The 21,066-nt window shown below is 42.3% G+C and overlaps 1 protein-coding gene across 1 annotated transcript in view; it reads right to left on the bottom strand.

The window, feature by feature from the left end:
• Positions 1–14,855, bottom strand: part of SUCLG1 (succinate-CoA ligase GDP/ADP-forming subunit alpha) — a 35,933-nt gene extending 21,078 nt beyond the window's left edge. Inside the window, exons 1-3 of the mRNA XM_052648593.1 lie at positions 14,732–14,855; positions 4,306–4,409; positions 491–607 (exon numbers count right to left, since the gene is read on the bottom strand). Coding sequence (XP_052504553.1) covers positions 491–607; positions 4,306–4,409; positions 14,732–14,828 — 318 coding nt within the window. The 5' untranslated portion in view covers positions 14,829–14,855. The remainder of the gene's footprint in view (positions 1–490; positions 608–4,305; positions 4,410–14,731) is intronic.
• Between the last annotated feature and the right edge of the window lie 6,211 nt (positions 14,856–21,066).

The following is a 21,066-nucleotide window of genomic DNA, read 5'->3' as shown; positions in this document are numbered from 1 at the left end:
CCTCAACCTCTGTAACTGCCATACCCTTGTCTTTAAAATAGGGATGATAACAGCCCCTACCTGGGGGCTTGTGGTGAGGCTTGAATGAGGCCCTGAAGATGAAGCACCTGGCACAGTGCCTGGCAAAGCTCTCACTAACACTGAGCGATGGGGTCGAGCATGGATGCTGACATGCGCACTTCTAACAGCCCAGAAGAAGAAATGGTAAGGAAAGAAAAACAAGCCAAATAGAAGCCAAGCCAAGTTCTTCCCTGAAGAACTGATGTATGCCTATAAGCAAAAGTGACCCAGGCTGCGGAGAGGACATCCTGAGCCTACGTGACTAAAGTGAACCCACTCATTTTTACCACGGTTCAAACTTCTCTAGGTTGCTGGAATTTTAGAAGGCAAGTGACTCTTTCAAAAGGGGCACAGTTAAGATCTTGAGCCAAGGTGTGCTAACTCTTCCCTTGGTTTTTTCTTCTTGCCAAACTCAGGTACCATTAATTACCTCCTTCACAGTGTTAAAGACTGGTAAGCCCAGGTGCGTCTTGCCTCCTTTCCCTGGAGTCGTTCCTCCAACTAGTTTGGTGCCATATTCCAGTGCCTGCTGGCTGTGAAAGGTGCCCTGAGAAGGAAAAGCACAAGACTAGTGAGAAAGGCTGGCTGGGGAGCCGAAAGGCAATCTTCAGCAACTTGGAAAAGAAAAACAAATATGTTAAGTATCTGCTGTTTGTTGTTGTTGTTCAGTCAGTCGCTAGGTTATGTCCAGCTCTTTTGCAACCCCATGGACTGTAGCACACCAGGCTCCTCTGTCCATGGAATTTCCTAGGCAAGAATACGTATCATCCCCTTCTCCAGGATCTTCACAATCCAGGGATCGAACCCACATCTCCTGCATTGGGAAGATTCTTTACCACTGAGCCACAGGGTAGGAATAGCCATATTTCCAAGCATCCTCATCAACTTTCTGAACAGTTTTCAACCTTGAAGCAAAACAGGTCTCTGCAGAGCCAAAATCACTGTTGTGTGTGTGTGTGTGTTTTTTATAGGAGGTCTCTTTTCACTCTGTTTTCAAATTAGCTGGTGATCAGAAACTCCCTGGTGTTGATCTGAAAAGAACACCTCCTTCTCACTGCTCCTCAACCCCTGATGTCCTCACATCCCCCTTCTACTCACCACTCCATAAAGGCACTGATTTCTATCTACTTTGTTCACTGAGAAATGGCACCCAAAGCAGTTACATACAGTAGGCACTCAGTAAATAGTTGTTGAAAACCAAATGGATCTACGTGGTCATTCTATGAGGACCAAAAAATGCTGAGTCAACTACTCAAGTTCTGTTAAAAGCATAAAAATCGGGGCTTTAAGAGGGACTTCAGAAATTTCCTGATTTCAAAGTCTTCATTCTTCAAAACAGGAAACCTAATCCCAAGCACATTAACTGACTTATCCAGTCGATGATGGAGTTTTGTAAAGGACCACAGGGCAGTGCTCTCATTAAAGCAGTACCATTCAAAGTGTTATCTATAGACTCTTATGGGTGTGCAGTGAGGTAAACGCAAAAAGAGGGGGGGGAAATGACAAAAAAGGAGAAAGAAAAAAACAAGAAAAATCTAATAAAAAAATAAGTGAAAATGTCTGCAAATTTTTATAGCAGTATGACATTGCTATGACTTACTGTATTTTGTAAGAAGTACTGCTCTGCAATAGAGTGTAAATAAAAAGACACACCCAAACTGGTCCTTCATTCCAGTTAAAGAAGCACTGTGCTAGACTACTACACTGCTAAATAAATTTAAACGGTCACACTTTTTAGTCCTAATGTAGTGCTGAACAGGGATGACATTTCCTATTAATGTCCTTGTTTCCGTTAGTTTTCTCATTATTACCATCCAGTGTATGGTTAAAATAAGAATAGTTTTAGTCGCTCATAACAGCCAGTACAAGAAGTATCACCCCTTGGGAAAACGGCATGGTTGGAATCTGCTCTGAAATACAAATATTCCTCATTCATATGTGCAACAATGTGCACAGTGGAAAAAAAAGAACTAATGAGACAAAATTTACCTTTTCTATGGAGATAAACTCTAAATTTCAGACTTCATCATTCTCTAGAAGCAGAAACTTAACCAACAAATAGACAATTAAGGCTCCCAGTGAATGAGAAACAATGAATTTGCCAGTAACTAAGACACTGAAACCAACCTTGGATTTCAATATTTAGGTAAATCATCATCTAATTTAAGAAGCAGAGACAGTTACAAACAGTGCTTACAGCACAGACAATGGTTCTTTAAAAAAGGGCAGACGTTAAAATGTCACGTGCTCTGTTTAGTCACTCAGCCGTGTCCGACTCTTTGCAACTTGCAACACCATGGACTGTAGCCCACTAGGCTCCTCCGTCCATGGGGATTCTCCCGGCAAGAATACTGGAGATGGTTGCAATGCCCTCCTCCATGTAAAATGTCAAAGGGTCATATAAAGCTTAGCAAATAGAAAAACAACATTCTATAAAATAAATTTATGTGTGGAATTTGGGTTAATCAAACATTTAATTATATGCCAATAAAACTAATACATATCCCCAAAGGGACTGAATATGATTTTAATTGGCAGAAGAATGGTAAACTGTACTTCATCAGCATGAAGCATCAGCTTTATGTATGTGGAAGTGGTATTCATAAAATACACAGCTCTCAGAAGTGTATGAGTGAACCAATTTTATCTATGAACAAAATTTCAAGGTTTTGGGTGTTTATTCGTTGGCAATGGCTATTTTTTAAAAACAGTAGAAGAATGGGAGAAAAAGAAGAACGGTCCACTGCAATTCACATTTCTGTGCCCAGAAAAGTCAAAAAGCAGAATGACATTTCACATGAAACAACTTCTAATCAAAATTCATTTTTTAAAAAAGAGAAATATGTTTAAAGCAATTCTTAAGTACTTAAAAAAAAAAGTTATAGAAGTTTGGATATTTGAGTATCCTCCTCTAGATCAGGAGTTGATAAAGTGTGGCCTGAGGGATCTGGCCAGCCACTGGTTTCATGAATTAAGTTTCACTGGCAAACAACCATGTCCACTCACTGACGTATTATCTGTGGCTGCTTTTGCTGTTCCAATGCTATGGAGTAGTTGTAACAGAGACTGCATGGCCTACTAAGCCTAAAATGCTTACAATCTGGTCTTTACAGAATAAACTTGCCAATACTAGATGACCAAAATATTGCAGAATGAATATATAGTTCCTTTAATCACAGAAAAATCATTAACTTTAAATTACACAAAAATCATTCATCACTTGTATTCTGCCACGTCTCCCTTAATAACCAAGGAAGAGACACTTTGGGTTAAAGTTAGGGATTATCTTCTAATAAATTTGCTAGCATTCCTTCAGATTAAAAAAAAACCTGTACATCTACTGCAGTAGAACTAGCAATGTGTACAAATGTTTTAAAGGGCAACTTGGTAGCAGCTGCTAGAATTCTAAATACACAGAACCTCTGACACCCAATTTTACTTTCAGGAACTTATTTAACAGACATATATGTATGACATCTATTATATACTGTATAATACGTTTTCAATATATATATACACATACACCCAGAGAAAGAGAGCACATCCTATAGAATAAACTTTGTAGAACACCTATTATGTAGTGTTTGTATGAGTAAGAAAAGTATCTAGAAGGATACATGTTAACTTGTTATCAGAAAGACTTCCAGGGGAGTAGAATGGTAGGAAGGAGGGAAAGAGTCTTAGGTCGCACTTTAACGTCGAATCACATCACAGATATATTTAAACTTACACAAATTCTATGATGTATGCAGAGGATAGGGAGGCAGCAAGGCCTAAACACACGCCATCTACCTTGTTGTTGCTGCTCAGTCGCTAAGTCATGTCTGACTCTTTGTGACCCATGGACTATAGCATGCCTGGCTTCCCTGTCCGCCACTATCTCCCGGAGTTTGCTCAAGTTCATGTCTATCTACTTTACTGAGTGCTTAATTAAAGAAACAGTGACCTGTTCCAATGTTGGAGAAATATCAGTTGTGTTATACTTGCTGAAAGAAAACATGTGGGTTTCCAACAAAATACTATACTCCTAGGGAGGGATTTTCAAGGTAACAAATACAATTTTTACCTGATTATAGCACCTAATCCCCTCCTGAGATACAACCCCACTGCTGTAGTGTACCCCCTTCTGCTACAAACATGTATTATGACTTTTGTGATGTTAAAAAAAAAAAAAACCGGACAATACTTCAATGTTTCTGTATCTCTAATATACATTTAAAAAAACAAAAATCTTGATACACATACCTGCTTACCAGTGAAACCCTGGCAAATAATCTTCGTATTTCTATCAACATAGAGATGCTTCCGGGAAGTTGCATAAGAGCAATGCCGAATTCCATTCTGTTGCACTGAAAAGTAAAGAAAATATGACACATTACAATTTTTTCCAAACTTTTGGACTACGGACTTAACCTAGTGACAAAAAAAAAAAAAAAAAAATCCTCTGAAGAGGAAGCTATCACATGATGGCGGCAGCTTTCAATGTCACTTTTTAAATAAGACATATTAAATATAAAAATTGATTAAAGAAACAAAAAAGAGACACTGTTCTTCAGAATCCCCTTTCTACTGAGAACCCCAATCTTGTAGCTTTTTCTCAATGAAGAAAGGAGAGGTTAAGTTTATAATTTTTATTCCCCAGAAAGAAATCTGGTGCTCAGATAAATAGCTCAAGTTAAAAATGAGGTATCACTCTAATACTCTTTACTAAACAGCCATATGCTTTCCCTATTTGACCCACCATTTTTAAGCCCAACATCTCTAAACAAAAGATGAGCTAACAGGCCAGCTTTGTCAGAACTACTAAGAACTACTCTGCAACTCATTCCCTGGTAATAATATTAACATTAAATGTTAAGTCATAGAATAAGGGCTTCCCTTGTGGCTCAGCTGGTAAAGAAACCTGCAATGCAGGAGACTTGGGTTCGATCCCTGGGTTGGGAAGAACCCTGGAGAAGGGAAAGGCTACCCACTCCAGTATCCTGGCCTGGAGAATTCCATGGACAAGACTGAACGACTTTCACTTCCATAGAATAAAATGTGTCTAAAACTTAATCCAAAAATTACTTAAATTTGGTCTCTTCTGATGGAAGATTCAAGACTTCACATCTAAAAGATATTGGGAAAATAAAATAAATAGGAAAAGGAGATGAGGGAGAAACATGTAAAAAACACCTGAGCTATTTTCACCTGAGTTAATTACACCTCAGTGAAACTGAGAAACTTAAGTAGCTCCCAGAGCCAGCTCCCTGTATTTCAAAAATCAGTAGGAAGCAGAGCACAGATGAATTAAAAACTGTGGGCTATCTTCTAAATCCCCATCAGAGCCCCGAAATTCTGTCTCCATGGTCCACCTTGGCCCTTTGAATAGCTAGCACCTACCACTGAGGTAGCCCATGAAAGTCAGGTCTAGAAAAGGACATCTATCTCATCATAAATTTGTCCAGAGTCCGCTCACCGCTTTTTGTCCTGAATCACAGCTCATATCCTCCTAAGCCCTCAGACTCCACAACTGATCTGCTTCTGGCCCTTTGAGCAGCCCTTGATTCATCTTCACTGACCTCACATGTAGCCCACCAGGCTCCTCTGTCAGAGGGATTTCCCAGGCAAGAATACTGGAGTGGGTTACCATGCCCTCCTTCAGAGATCTTCCTGACCCAGGGATCAAACCTGTGTCTCCTGCATCGGCAGGCAGATTCCTTACCACTGAGCCAACTGGGAAGCCCATACTTACCTGAGCTTTCAACAACTGAATTTTGGAGTCCCCTGTATCTCGAGGGAAGAGAGAGGCCTGGAATTCACCCTAACCAACCCGGAGAGAAATATTCTGTGTGCACACAGATGAGCTGCATTCTTGGACTAGACTAGGGCCCCCAAGGGAGTGATGAGGGTCAGTCCTGGCCCAGTGAGCATAACTAAGCACCTGAACCCGGGACAGTAAACAGGAACTGTGGCCTGAGAGCCCACTCTCACCAGTGCTTGCCCTTGGTTCTCCCAGCTGGAGATGCAAAACCACAGAACTCAGAAGAGCTTTCCTCCCCTCTGCTATGCCTGGCAGAACTTGCCCCAACAGTCCCTCCCACGCCTGGAATATTCAACACACAGCCCATCTGTCAGGAGTTTTCAGTGAGGAAAAGTATAAGATCTGATTCCAAGAGCAAATAAGATGAGGATATCTGGAGCCCACACTTGCTTTCTGAAGGTACAGTTTTGTCCTCCACAAGTACTCTTACACTCCACCTTAACAAAGGCAGTTCACTTCTCCTTCCATGGGGCAGGAGTGGCCCGGTCACCCTGAGAAAGGACAGGTCGGCCTACATTTGTAAAGCACGGCTTCAATATCAGTACAACTCCGATCATGACCCTCTCCTACTTCTTCTTCTACTCCAAATCTCTAAGGTCAGCTTTGTGGAGCCCAAGAATTCACATCACCAGTGCTTATAAAAACTGGTGCTTATAAAAACTACATCTGCAAGTGTGATGAACAGCAGCTCACCTCCCAGATAACCTTGGAGCCCTTTAGTACTGCTTAGCCTATGTGATGACCCTACCATTCTATGGCATCTAGAGAAGTGGATCTTGGGAGATCTATCATGTACATGTGGGTACATGAACTCTCCCCTTCCACTGTATGAGCTGATACTAAGGCTTCAGGTAAGCTGGAACCAACAGACTATCGTCACCTTTGAGCCAACCCCAAAATACATGTTCAAAGATAAGGAAATGAAATTCTGACCACAATCTGCCCCAACAAGAAACCTGTACAATGCCAGACAAGGTATCACTCATACTGAAATAAGAGGAAGCAAGAATAATCAAGCATTTATGAAACTCAAAGGAAAACCTTGTGTTGCCCAACAAGCTATGATGTTCCATAATCATTAAAAACGCCTTTTTAATTTGAGAAAACAGAAAATGAATCTGCCCCCTTCGCTGGCCCTTTACACCAGTCGCACTCACCCAACTGCCACAGTTGTAAGGAGGACCCCAGACTTCCACCACCCCAAGCCACCATAACACAGGTAAAGACAGGCGGCTCTATATTTAAGGCAGAATCATAATCAAATCAATGATAAATCTAACCACTGGTGACATCAGAGAATCAAGGAACTTCTTCTGCTTTTGCCATTTGTTTGCATTCAGGTGGACATAATGCAAAATATACTTATATTCCTAGTAAATCTCACCAAATTTTAAGTTGCATACGCCATTTTCCTTGGAGAAAGAAACCTGGAGAACCCACTCCAGTATTCTTACCTGGGAAATCCCATGGACAGATGATCCTGGCAGGCTACAGTCCATGGGATCGCAAAAGAGTCAGACATGACTCAGGGACTGAACAACAACAATGTCATTTTCCTAATTCTTCCCCACCATAGACAATCCAAGCTCAGACTCACAGGCTGCAGACTCCTCAAGGAAAGCAGCTTCTCCTTTTCCTCACCACTACTATACCTCTTCACCTTTCCCCCCAACAATTCCACAGTTCTCTAATTTGGACTGGTACAGAGTGCAAGCTACTAGCTGCTAGAAACATTAAACCTGTCAGACTGGTCATTTTCTTTCCCTACTTGATTTCTTCTCCATCCAAATTCTCAATCAAATGTCCTAAATAATGACATTAAAAAAAAAAAAAAGCTTATGCTATTTCTGCTGTCTTCAATGGTCTGTCCATTGCTTCAAGAGGCCTAATCATATTTTGGTTTTAAATACAAACCTGATCTCTATAATAGAGTACCCTATTTCCTAAAAATAAATCTAGAACATAGGGCATACTTTAGTCAAACTGTCTGACAAGTATTTCTCACCTTTCAATGAGTCAATGTACTCATTCTCCTAAGAATTTCACATGCATTGATTCACGTAAGTTCACATTTAAATAAAATGTTATGTGGTGAGGAATCTGAATTTTCACATGACATTTGTGACTTGTGAATGCAATGGGGTGTGTGGAGGGGATCTGAGATTAAGAAGAACGGAAGGGAAATACTTTCCTGCGGTGTCTAATGACAAGCGCCAACCTGCAGGCTAAAGGGAGCACACACTCTGTTACTTCCTTTACCGCGTTATTTCTAAGCAAAATTATTTCTGGCTACGTTTCTTTTGGGGCTTCCCAGGTAGCACAGTGGTAAAGAATCCGCCTGCCAATGCAGGAGAAACAGGAGATGCGGGTTCAAATTCTGAGTCAGGAAGATCCCCTGGAGTAGGAAATGGCAAGCCACTCCAGTATTCTTGCCTGGAAAACTCCATTGACAGAGGAGCCTGACAGGCTACAATCCCTGGATCGCAAAGAGTCAGACACGACTGAGTCAGACCCGACCGAGTGACTGAGCACACACACAAGTTCCTTTCAGTATCATCTAAATATCTTCAAAACTTCTAACTGTAAATTCCATGAGTATAAGGACCATGTCTTGTACCTGGCATCTCCCATGGCATATGGTACAGGGCTGTACAAAGCACATGTACAGGAAATGTTCGAATTTCAGGACAAGAGATGGGATCTATGAAAAGAAACACATATAGAACTAAATATCAAAAGTTCCATCTCTTTTTGTGTGAACTAGAAAAATGTCAATCCATTACCAGGAAAAGAGGGGGGGAAATCCTGTATCTATTTTTGTACATGCAAAGATCATTGGTTTCCCAATAATTTGTATAAAAAAATCCAGTCCTAAATACTACTAGCAGTCCTCAATGCTGTTACAATCTAGTAGAAATTCCATGCTAACCAGTTTTGTTTTGTTTTTAACAAATGAAGTACAGGAAGCAGTAATGTAGTACAAACTGACTATTCCACTACAGGAGAAAAGAAAAAACCTAAACAAAACATAGCACAGGCAGAGTTAAAGGCAATGGCCCACCAGGAGCGTGGCTTCATAACATGTGACAGGCAAGGAGGAAGATCATAGCAACCTGAGCAACCCAGGGGCCAACGGGAAGGAGGGGACAAAAGCCCAACAGAAAAATGGACAAAGGCCATAAACAAACACAACTGGTGACAGACAAATCATAAATCAACCTATGAGAAGATAATGACTCAACTAATATTATGGAAGTGAGTATTTTTAATTAAATATTAGGGCAGCCGGAAGACCTACAGTCAGCCAACAGGCAGAATTTTCCAGCGGTGAAGGCCTTGGGACATCTCCAGGGAATGTGGTGGGGTCACCTTCTCTCCAGGTTCTCAGAAATGGGCCAACCTAACCTTGGGACTGCCTCTCAAAGCAGCTGAAAGCACAGCCAGGAATCAGACAGGCCTGGGCTTGAATTTATGGTCTGCCGCTCACCAACTCGGTGACCTGAGGCAGGTCTTTTGATCTGCCCTGGCCTCAGTCTTCCCTTCTGTAAGTGGAACAACAGCTGCTCACGAGGCTGTGATGCTGATGGGAGATGACGCCTATAAACTGGGTAGTAAAGTGCCTAGTCCTCCCTAAACTGGGTCCACATCCTACATAAGCACAAAGGCCAATCATTTCCTAAAAAGAGAGAACATACAATTCATATTTTAAAATCAAATAAGTCAGAAGGGTTTTACATTCTCATGTATAACCTATATATGCTTATATGTAAATATACTAATCCATGTCTATGTAAAACATTCAGTAGGAAGACATGTACTAGCAAATTTTTACCATCTGAAATATTTTTAAAGATGCAGCCATACTGTAAAAATGGGGATATTATACACCTCACAGGCAACATAAGAATTAGATGAGATAATAATATAGAGAGGACTTCCCTGGTGGCTCAGACAGTAAAGCGTCTGTCTACAATGCAGGAGACCTGGGTTCGATCCCTGGGTCGGGAAGATTCCCTGGAGAAGGAAATGGCAACCCAATCCAGTATTCTTGCCTAGAAAATCCCATGGACAGAGAAGCCTGGTGCAGGCTACTGTCCATGGGGTCGCAAAGAGTCGGACACGACTGAGCGACTTCACTTTCTTTACTTTGAGAGCATGCAGCGTAATAACTAGGGTAGAGAAAGTGTGATTTCACTACTGGCTATTTATTACTGACAGAGAACGAAAAGACCAGACTGCTTTGAGATATTCATTGTGCCAGGCTCTCTCCCAGATGCTAGAGATTCAGAGGTAACAAGATAGACTGAGGCCCTCATGAAGCTTCCTGAGACATAAACATTAAACAAAGAAACACAAAACCCCAACAGTGCCAACTGTAATAAAGGCTATGAACGGAAGAGACTAAGTAATCTGAAAAACATGTGTATCAGCCAGCCACATGCAAATCCTCTCCCCACCAAAATGACCACGCCATCCACAAGATGGCTGTGGTGTGGATGCAAGTGTGGCCAAAAGCAGCTGCCCACATGGGACTAAGACCACGGAGGGTGCTATGTGACCAGTACTGTGCTCCTAACCAGCAGCCTGAGACTATTCATGAAAATACTCCCACTCCAACTGCTCTCTCAAACTATGCTCTTGTTGCTCGCTCATTTATTCAGGTATGTATTCCTGATTTTAACAAATGTAACTTACTAATCATATGTATCATGCGTCTATAATATGCAGACTATTGGGGTCCCTACCGATAGGGCCTTAAAGTATAGCAGAGTAGCTCAGCAGCCACCTACTTCTAAACCCCAATCTACTATTCCGATGTGAAATTATATATTCATTTAGTACTTACTTACAGATGAAGTATAATGGGCTCTAAGTAAATCTAAAACACTACCAATTTTAAGAAGTGCTATTAAGAACTAATGTGAAGAAAATGCTGCCAATTTACTGTAAGATACCATCAATTATAAGACGTCCCAATTTTAGGAATGTTAATATATTAAAAAATGTGGGTTTATGGCAACAAAATGCCTGCCTTCCCCTATATTTGGAGAAATTACTTTTAACATCCTCAACTAAGTTTTATGGAAAAACAAGTTTGAGGTCAGATAATCAAGTCACCTTCTCATAGCTACACTGATACATTTAGATCAAGGCCATACTGTATTTCTGAAATAAAGATTTGGTTCTTAGATGCAATGACAACAGGTACTAGTTATCAGAAACAGCACTGCTGAGGGTCCCCTTTTCCAAACTACACTTCTAAATATCTTCCCAATTCCCCAAACAGGACTGTACAATTTGGCAAACACGTGGAAAAGGCAGATGACACCTCTAAGTAGAGAAGTAACCTTCTCAACAAACCAGTGAGGTTGCCAAAGAAAAAGAAAAATCAGAACTTCAAAAAAGGAGGCTCAGTGTATCACCCAGCATGCACGTACTAGAAAGGCTGCTGCAGAGTCAGAAGACCTGAGCTCTGGTACCCATTCTGATACTGGTGAGGAAACACTGGAGTTTATTTCCATATTTGCCAAACAAAGGAACGGGACCAGTTTGGCTGTACGGTTCACTTTTTGGCATCAAAACGCCTTACTTCTGAAGTTAAAAAATACTGGCTCTTGAATAGACATTTTTCCAAAGAATATATACAGATGGAAAACAGGTAACGTGAAGAGGTGTTCAACATCACTAATTGTCTGGGAAACAAACAAATCAAAACCATAGTGAGATTTTACCTCACCCCTGTTACAGTGGCTATCACCAAAAAGACAAGAAATAATAAGTGTTGGTGAGAATCTGGAGAAAGGGAACCCTTGTGTGCCTTTACTAGGAAGGTTATTGGTGCAGACACTATGGAAAACACAATTGAGGCTCCTCAAAATATTAAAAACAGAACTGTCATATGACCCAGCAATTCCACTACCAAGTATTTACCTGAAGGAAACGAAAACCACTAAACTGAAAGGAAGCCCCATATTCACTGCAGTACTGTTTACAATTACCAAGATATGGAAACAACCGAAGTGTCCATCGACAAAAGAGTGGATAAAGAAAACGTGGTCTATATGTTAACATGCACACAGACACACAGCATGTAATATTATTCAGCCTTAAAAAAGAAAATCTTGCCATCTGTGATAACACACATGGACCTGGGGGGCATTACACAAAGTAAAATCAGTCAGACAGAGAAAGACAAATACCAGATGATCTCACCTACATGCGGAATCTTAGAGAAAAAAGCAGAGACACAAAACCTGAGCTCACAGGTAAACAGACTGGTGGCTGCCAGAGTTGGAAGGTGAAAGGGCAAGTGAGGAAAGGGGGTCAAAAGACACAACTTTCTATTTATAAAATAAGTTATGGGTATGTAATGTACAGCATGGTGACTACAGTTGATAATACTATATTGCACATTTGAAAGTAGCTAAAAAGTTCTCATCACAAGAAACAAAAATGGGAAATTATGCATGGTGATAGACACATATCACAGTAGACAGACATTACAATATATACAAATATCAAAACATTAGGTTGTACACCTAAAACTAACATAATGTTTTATGTTGATTATACCACAATAAAGATAAAAAAATACTAGCTCTTGTTCCCTATTTACTTCTCAAAGACCCAATTTATAGGAACTACTGGCTTGTGTTTCAAACAATTTTGCACTACCTTACACTTCTTGAAAGCTTTCACTATTTCAATTTCAAGGGTGCTAATAAAATCCTTAAGCATTCTCATGGGAGAAATCCTTCTTATTTTTCATTTTATTTTCTCGCCACACTTCAACTGAGTTCTTTCTCTCTTTTCCTAAGGACTGTTCTTTTGGTTCAAGAATTTCTAAATATTCTAGGCTGCCCTCAACAGGTCTCTCAGAGGCATCGACAAGCGTTTGGAGTTTTTTCCTAATTCAAATCAACACTGCAACACTTATGACCTTCAGCACAAAGCATGCATTAAAACTTAAGAGAATAAAGGGGACAAAACGCCACGGTAACTCTAGTTCTACTACCAACCTCAGAGCCTAAATAATTTGTGTCTGTCTTTAAATAAAAGTTTGCAAGGTGCTATTGTTGTGGCTGTGATTTTTCTAGTAAGAGGAATGTGACAAGACAAAAGATGTGGGAGATTCAGAGGTTCCTACCGCTGAAATAACAACCCTGTTATTTGTAACCTCTCTAAAATAAAAGATACCTTGGTTTAGATCTCAGACCTTTAGTGACAAGGTAATCACATGACTAAGATAACTCCAGGCCATGCCAGCAACAGGAAGCTAAACTAGATGACCTCTTAAGGCCTCAGGATCCCGAAGTCTAGGAATAAAGAATAAAGAAGCTCAAGTTCTGTGAGAACAGGATCGTTAAGTATTGCTAAGGGTGGATTCAAGATCTTAATCTTTCAGACACTTTCTTCTTATAGACTCTGCTCCTAAGACAGCAAACCTATCTGAGGCAAGGATTTTTCAGAAACTCAGAAAAGCAAGAAAGACATGGGTATAACTAATTCCTTTTTTCTTTCTGCCTAAAACATCCTTGATTATCCTTTAAATTATGTAATAAAAATCTCCAGAAAACTCTTCCAAAGAAACCCAACTTCTTCCTACTTGCCAAAGTTTGTCCTCAGGTGATCTGGTAGCTAAGTGTAGCAACAGAGTGTACAATCATTGTTGTATACTTTTAAAATGTAATTTTCTCAAGAAATTAATCATCTCATCCAATATTCAGTACCAGCGGCAGAACTAGCAGCAAAGCAGAAAAAAGGGAGATAGAAAAAATTAACTTTGGTTGAGTACCTATTTCATCCAAGGTGCTTTATATAAATTGTTCCCTTTATTCTGCATGGTGAATCCTGGACTTTATCATTTTTAGGATGCACTTTTTTTTTTTCAATTTTTCTTTTTTTACATTTCTTAAAACAGGATGAGACTGACAACTAATGGTGTGTCACAATTTTAATTAACAATCATTTCCCACTGTTAGTGGCAGACAAAACAGCAGTACATCTTGCAAGTGACAGTTGTCTCAGATTGATTAAAATATGGTAATGATTTCATGGAATGTGAACAGAAATTGAGAAACAGATTTAGAAACACCCCCCCAGATTTATTACCTAGACTTTACGGAACCAGGCAGACTTCAAACTCTGATGTGGCTGATGCCAAAGTCTTTTCCTACACAACCTATCTAACAAACACAGAGACTTTGAACATAGTAAGAATTTTCAACAGTCAGCGTTATTAGCAACCTTGGGTGTTAAGTTTTCAGGAACTGAAGAATTCACAAAGCCTGGTGAAGACACTACAACTAAGTTGGTTAAGGTCCTAGCCAACCCTAAGCTTGCAGTTTTCTGGGCTGTGCTGACTCTAAATACATCCTCCTGCAGATTCACCTTACAATCTAAGGAAAGGACAATTTAAAAGTATAGGACCGTCCTGTACAAGGCTCAGCTTGACCCTCCAATTTCCTACCGATTTCTTACCCGTACTTCTCAACCCACTCACCCTCCCAGAGACTTCATCCTGGGCCACATCACTTCTCACTTTCCTAAAGAGCCTGTCCAGATGCCACCCCCATCCCCCACTCATCGCCGGAGGATCAAGGGCGTGCAAGAGCCAGACACCGAGGCTGCAGGGCTCCCAGACCCGAATCCTGGCTGTGTCGCTCTACTTCCCTACTCGCCAGCAGACCAACAGGTCCCCGCCCCACATATCAAGTAAAGCTTCCTCCGTCCCCGGGGGTCCCAAGCTTGGGCCCTCCCCCGAGATCCCGCCCCGGAGGGCCCAGCCGCGGCCTGGACCGCGGCGCCGGGCCAGGTGAGGCCGGGAACTCGCGGAGGCTCGGAGGACAGAGTCCCGGCCGGACTCACAGAGGAAGGCGCGGGACAGGAGGCGGGCGGCGGCGAGGCCGCTGCAGCCAGAGGCCATGGTCGCAGCGGCACGGGCAGCGGCGAGGGCTGCGGTCATCCGCCAATGACACTCCCAGGCCCCCGAGGAAACTGGCGGGGGCCGAGGTGCAAGGAGGAAACGGGTGGCCAGAGAGTTCGCCGGTATGAATTTCCCTCCACAGAGGCTTCTTCACGCAACATTGGTCCTCGCAGATAGAGAAGAAAAAGTCTTCTTAACGGAAAAATGGCCAATAGCTTGGCTTTTCCCCGGAAACGTGGCTTTGGCCCGACAATAATTACAACTGGCAGCTGAGGGGACACCCCACCGATGCCGGTCGGCGCGGGGCGTTGTGGGAAATGTAGTTCAATGGGCGCAGTTTGTGGGAAGTTTGGGTGGGGGCCTGCGGAAAGGGAAGGAAAAGAGAAAAGAGGGAGTCAAAGCCACCGGCACGGTGTCAAAAGGAGTGAGGAATCAGTGAAACGAGGTGCAAAGAGCAATGCAGAACCTTTCCAGGCCCTTTCAAGGCCAAGATGCAGACTTCCTTAATTTCCCCATCTACCATATGGAGAGGGTGTTACCCTTGCGAGGACCATCGTTACCAAAGGGAGCGATGAATCTGAACTCGTGCAGTGAAGACGAGGATGTGACGAGAAAGACCAAACGCTACCTTCCTGGCACCTAACTTCTTGGAATATGAAGCTTTTGGTTAAACAGGCTATTATGAAGCCTATAGAGTGCCTCTCCTGGAGATCCCGGAGGACTGAAGTTAAAGATCAAATGAGTGTTAGTCATTCAGTCGAACTAAGTGACTCAGCCGTGTTCGACTCTTTAGGACCCCATGGACTGTAGCCCGCCAGGCTCCCCAAACCCTGGGATTCTCCAGGCAAGAATACTGGCATTTCCTTCTCCAGCGGATCTTCCCGACCCAAGGATCAAACCCCGGTCGCCGGCGTTGTGGGCAGATTCTTTACCAGCCAATCAGTTCAGTTCAGTCGCTCGGTCGTGCCCGACTCTTTGTGACCCCAATGAATTGCAGCACGCCAGTCTTCCCTGTCCATCACCAACTCCCAGAATTTACTCAAACTCATGTCCATCGAGTAGGTGATGCCATCCGGCCATCTCATCCTCTGTCTTCCTCTACTCCTCCTGCCCCCAATCACTCCTAGCATCAGAGTCTTTTCCAATGAGTCAACTCTTCGCATGAGATGGGCCAAAGTATTGGAGTTTCAGCTTTAGCATCAGTCCTTGCAATGAACACCCAGCACCGGTCTCCTTTAGGATGGACTGGTTGGATCTCCCTGCAGTACAAGGAACTCTCAAAACTCTCAAGAGTCTTCTCCGACACCACAGCTCAAAAGCATCAATTCTTCGACGCTCAGCTTTCTTCACAGTCCAACTCTCACATCCATACATGACCACTGGAAAAACCACAGCCTTGTCTAGATGGACCTTTGTTGGCAAAGTAATGTCTCTGCTTTTGAATATGCTATCTAGGTTGGTCATAACTTTTCTTCCAAGGAGTAAGCATCTTTTAATTTCATGGCTGCAATCACCATCTGCAGTGATTTTGGAGCCCAAATAAATAAAGTCTGACACTGTTTCCAGTGTTTCCCCATCTATTTGCCATGAAGTGATGGGACCGGATGCCATCATCTTCGTTTTCTGAATGTTGAGCTTTAAGCCAACTTTTCACTCTCCTCTTTCACTTTCATCGAGGCTCTATAGTTCTTCTTCACTTTCTGCAATAAGGGTAGTGTCATCTGCATATCTGAGGTTATTGATATTTCTCCCAGCAGTCTTGATGCCAGTTTGTGCTTCCTCCAGCCCAGCGTTTACCATGATGTACTCTGCATATAAGTTAAATAAGCAGGGTGACAATATACAGCCTTGACGTACTCCTTTTCCTGTTTGGAACCAGTCTGTTTTTCCATGTCCAGTTCTAACTGTTGCTTCGTAACCTGCATTCATGTTTCCAAGAGGCAGGTCAGGTGGTCTGGTTTTCCCATCTCTTTCAGAATTTTCCACAGTTTATTGTGATCCACACAGTCAAAGGCTTTGGCATAGTCAATAAAGCAGAAATAGATGTTTTTCTGGAACTCTCTTGCTTTTTCCATGATCCAGTGGATGTTGGCAATTTGATCTCTGGTTCCTCTGCCTTTTCAAAAACCAGCTTGAACATCTGGAAGTTCACAGTTCACGTATTGCTGAAGCCTGGCTTGGAGAATTTTGAGCATTACTTTACTAGCATGTGAGATGAGTGCAATTGTGCGGTAGTTTGAGCATTCTTTGGCATTGCCTTTCTTGGGATCTGAGCCATTAGGGAAGCTCTAGATCAAATGAGACCACGCCTTGTTTGAACAAAGCGTTCACTCCTCTGTAAGAGCTTTAGAAGGGACCTCCTAGAGTCTTAGAGTCCAAGGGTTAGCAAGAAATAAAGTAACCCACCTCTCTGCCTTTGACCTTGATTGTTAGTCCTCATCTTTATCATCAATGAAATTATAACCCTAACTTACTTAAGTAATCATCATAATTTACACAGAGATACGTATAAAGTAGAAGTAGGATTACCCATGGAGATTGCCCAGTATTTGCTCTGTGACCCGGATATTACAAGTCCCTGCTTGGATTTGAACCCCAAATTCCTCCCTCATCTAATGGATCATGTCTTTGCTATCATTTAAATATTACCAGTGGTTTCCAGATAGGTCCAGAATAAAGAGTCATTTTAAAGAGCAAAGTTTTACATAATAATACTTATATTTTTGTTTCATTTAATTACTAAAATGGATGATGATGATGGAATATATAACTTTGGTATGATTTTAATAAATTTTCATCTCCACAAAGAAAGGGTGGTTTGTTTTTTTTTTCTGAAACTGATGTCTCTCCAGCACCTAGAACAATGCCAGGCACAAAGAGAGAACTCATTATTTACTGACTTAACATGTAAGAGAAATACCATTTACATTGTTTATTGAGTTCACCCACAGTGGTTGATGTTCCTAAAGATATTTCAACCCCTCCTAATAACTACACCACCACCTCAAGTCCACAGCTCGTTAATAAGAGGCTACTGCACTAGACATGATGTATACCATTTATCTTTGTATGCAGATTGATTTTGGAGTCAGACAGATCTGGATTCAAATTCCAACTCTGCCACTGACTATATGACCTCTGGGTCTCAGGTTTTCTCACCAAGAAGGGGATGAAACTCCCTAACTCATCATAGGGGTATGAACAATTAATGTATTAGTATGTAAAGTTTTTAGTACCTTGCAAACCTTCAATAAATGGTAGTTATTAAAAATAGGAACTTTCTTTTTCACGTGGTAGGATAATATTGTGAGGTTTTTACTAATATTAGTAACTGGATGTGGAACAGGACACTTCATTTGTCAACAAGTCATAAGTACCTCCACATTCTAAGGAGGGGAGCCTAGAGGCTACCTCTCTCCTGATTTTAGTAAGAGGTGGCCAAACTTGTCTTTGGATTTTCACTGTCACTGTCCAGCAGCTCCAATAAGCAAAAGACAGGAATTCATTCAGTGAGGGAATTCTTCTGAGTCATGAGTTGTCAGTTTGATGTGTGTTTTGTTTTGTCTCGTTTTTTCCCCACTCCCAGACAAATTAGTGGGAGAGGGGCTCCTAAGCAAACCGACAAAAAATATGACATTAAATCCAAGGCAGAAATTCATGCCCCCTTCACATTGCCTTAAAGTAGATCTGGTCAAAGAATGCTCAGGAAAACTTGAGTTTTGTTGAGACAAAGAAGGCAGTGGCACCCCACTCCAGTACTCTTGCCTGGAAAATCCCATGGATGGAGGAACCTGGTGGGCTACAGTCCATGGGGTCGCTAAGAGTCGGACACGACTGAGTGACGTCACTTTCACTTTTCACTTTCATGCATTGGAGAAGGACATGGCAACCCACTCCAGTGTTCTTGCCTGGAGAATCCCAGGGACCGGGGAGCCTGGTGGGCTGCCGTCTATGGGGTCGCACAGAGTCGGACAAGACTGAAGCGACTTAGCAGCAGCAGCAACCTAGAGACTAACGTCTGATGCCTGATTGGATAATTCCAGACAGGGGGCCAGCTGGAGCAGCCCTCATTGACAGGCAGGGAAGTATCTGATGCGGCAAAATGCGTAATAGTCCCATCGGTGAAATGGACGTTAGGAAAGAAAGCTGAGCTTCCCCCTAAGAAGGATCTACAGGAACAAAGCACCTTAGGATAAAAGACCATAGAAGAACACCCCCCTCCCCACCCCCAGGAGCAAGAGGGAGCAGAGGGAATTACCCGAGTTCAGCCAAAGAGCGTAAAACATCAGGATGCTGTCCAGATGGAATTCCCTAGTCAGGAAAGGAGGAGAGGAGCTACTGAAAAATCCACAAAGAGCCAGAAACCTAGAGCATGTGGACCATCAGGAGAGAACCACAAACAGCACATTCAAACAGATTTTATCCAAACTGCGCCCCACCCCTGCAGGCCAAGAGCAAGGGAGTGAAGGGAGGAGGAGTAAATAGAGAAGAAAAGAGAACTTACTCCATCTAGCTGAAGATTGGGGGTCCATAGTTCATGCCAGACCTGAAAGGGGGAGGAAGCTTTGAACGAGGCATACAACTGAAGTTTTAAATTGGATCTAATGGAACATCATTATTCATTTAAAAAATAGGTTATTTATCCCCATGGGTCAAAATTCCAAAAGTACAAAAAATTTGTATAGTGAGAAAACTTCCTTCCACCTGTCTTTCTATCACTTATTTCTTATAACCTCACATGGCAGAAAGAGGGTGAGAGAGCTCTCTGGGGTTCCCACTATGAAGGCACTAACTCCATTTAAGAAGATATCACCCTCATGACCTAATTACCTCCCAAAAGTCCCACCTCCTAAAACATCACGTTGGAGTTTGGGGTTTCAACATACAAATTTGAGGGAGATGCAAACATTCAGAACATTCTATTTAAGCCCAGTTTTACCCACTTCTTTCTGGGAAAAAAAATTACCTTTTAAAGGGAAAAATAGCTGCCTTATCCTTTGTAATAAAAGTACACTTAGGGAGAACTGTGTTGTAAACAAGAGAGGCTAGGTCTTCAGGGCTGATGAGACAGCCTTAACCCTCAGTAGGTATCATTAATCCCTTCATAAAACAACGTTGACGATTGGGAGCTTGTATTCTTGGCCTTGTTTATGGGAGATGGTACGACATAAATCAGAAACACTTAACCTCAGAATAGCTTCAGCTTTTGGAAAATTGGGAAAAGGGCTGGGGATTATTTTTATCTCAAGTACAGCTACAGAGGCAGAATACTCAGTGCAATTTTGAGAAAGAACCAGCTTAACATCATTGACTGATGTGAGCAGAGGCCGGCTCTTTCCCTCTCCCGTTATAGGAACTGGCACTGCTAGCTTAGCTACCTTTGCCTAAGAATGAGGACAAAGGACTTTCTGACTTAAGGAGCCTTTTCTCAAAGCCTATTACAGTTCTTTGGGTTATAGCACCTCTGAAGGGGAGGTTTCATCTGCTGCTGCTGCTGCTGCTAAGTCGCTTCCTGTACCCTTACAGAAATGTCAAGAGCTTTGATCTTTCTTTTGAAAAAATGGCTTCCAAATATAATTTCTTTCCCCCATACTTGAGCCCTATTGCACATTTGGTCCTCTAGGAAGGAAATTCTGAATATCCCGTGCAAGAATACTCTAGGGACCAACTGTTGCTAAAGGGAAGAGAGCAAGACTGGGCAGAGAGAGACAGGTCCAGCTGCAGCGCAGGCCCAATGCCAATCTTGGCCAGTGCCCATAAGAATTGCCCTGAACCAGGCAATATGCTGATGATGAAGCTGAAGCTCCAATATTTCGGCCACTTGATGCAAAGAGTGGAAAAGACCCTGATGCTGGAAAAGACTGAGGGCAGGAGGAGAAGGGGACGACAGAGGATGAGATAGTTGGATGGCATCTCCGACTCAATGGACATGAGTTTGAGCAAAGTCTGGGAGATAGTGAAGACAGGGAAGCCTGGCATGCTGCAGTTCAGGGGGTTGCAAAGAGTCAGACAGAACTTAGCGACTAAACGACAAGGCAATATGGGTCATCAACATGCGTGAGCAGCCCTGGGAGGGGCATGATAATGGATCCACGAAATTCTGGAGAGCGTGGTGGTGGCTGGGGCGATAACTGAAGATTCTCTGCCAGCAGTGGTCCCCAGGAGGAAGGCAGCATATCCGTCAGTGTAGGAGCATATGGGAGACCCATCAGAGTATCAGCCAGGTGTCCCTTCCAGGAGAAAGTCTGTCGGGAAATCGAGAACCCTTAGCAAAGCC

The sequence above is a fragment of the Budorcas taxicolor genome, chromosome 11, assembly GCF_023091745.1.
Source record: "Budorcas taxicolor isolate Tak-1 chromosome 11, Takin1.1, whole genome shotgun sequence".
Lineage (NCBI taxonomy): Eukaryota > Metazoa > Chordata > Mammalia > Artiodactyla > Bovidae > Budorcas > Budorcas taxicolor.
The sequence above is the reverse complement of the archived record's forward strand: the minus strand, read 5'-3'. Positions and strand labels throughout refer to the sequence as shown.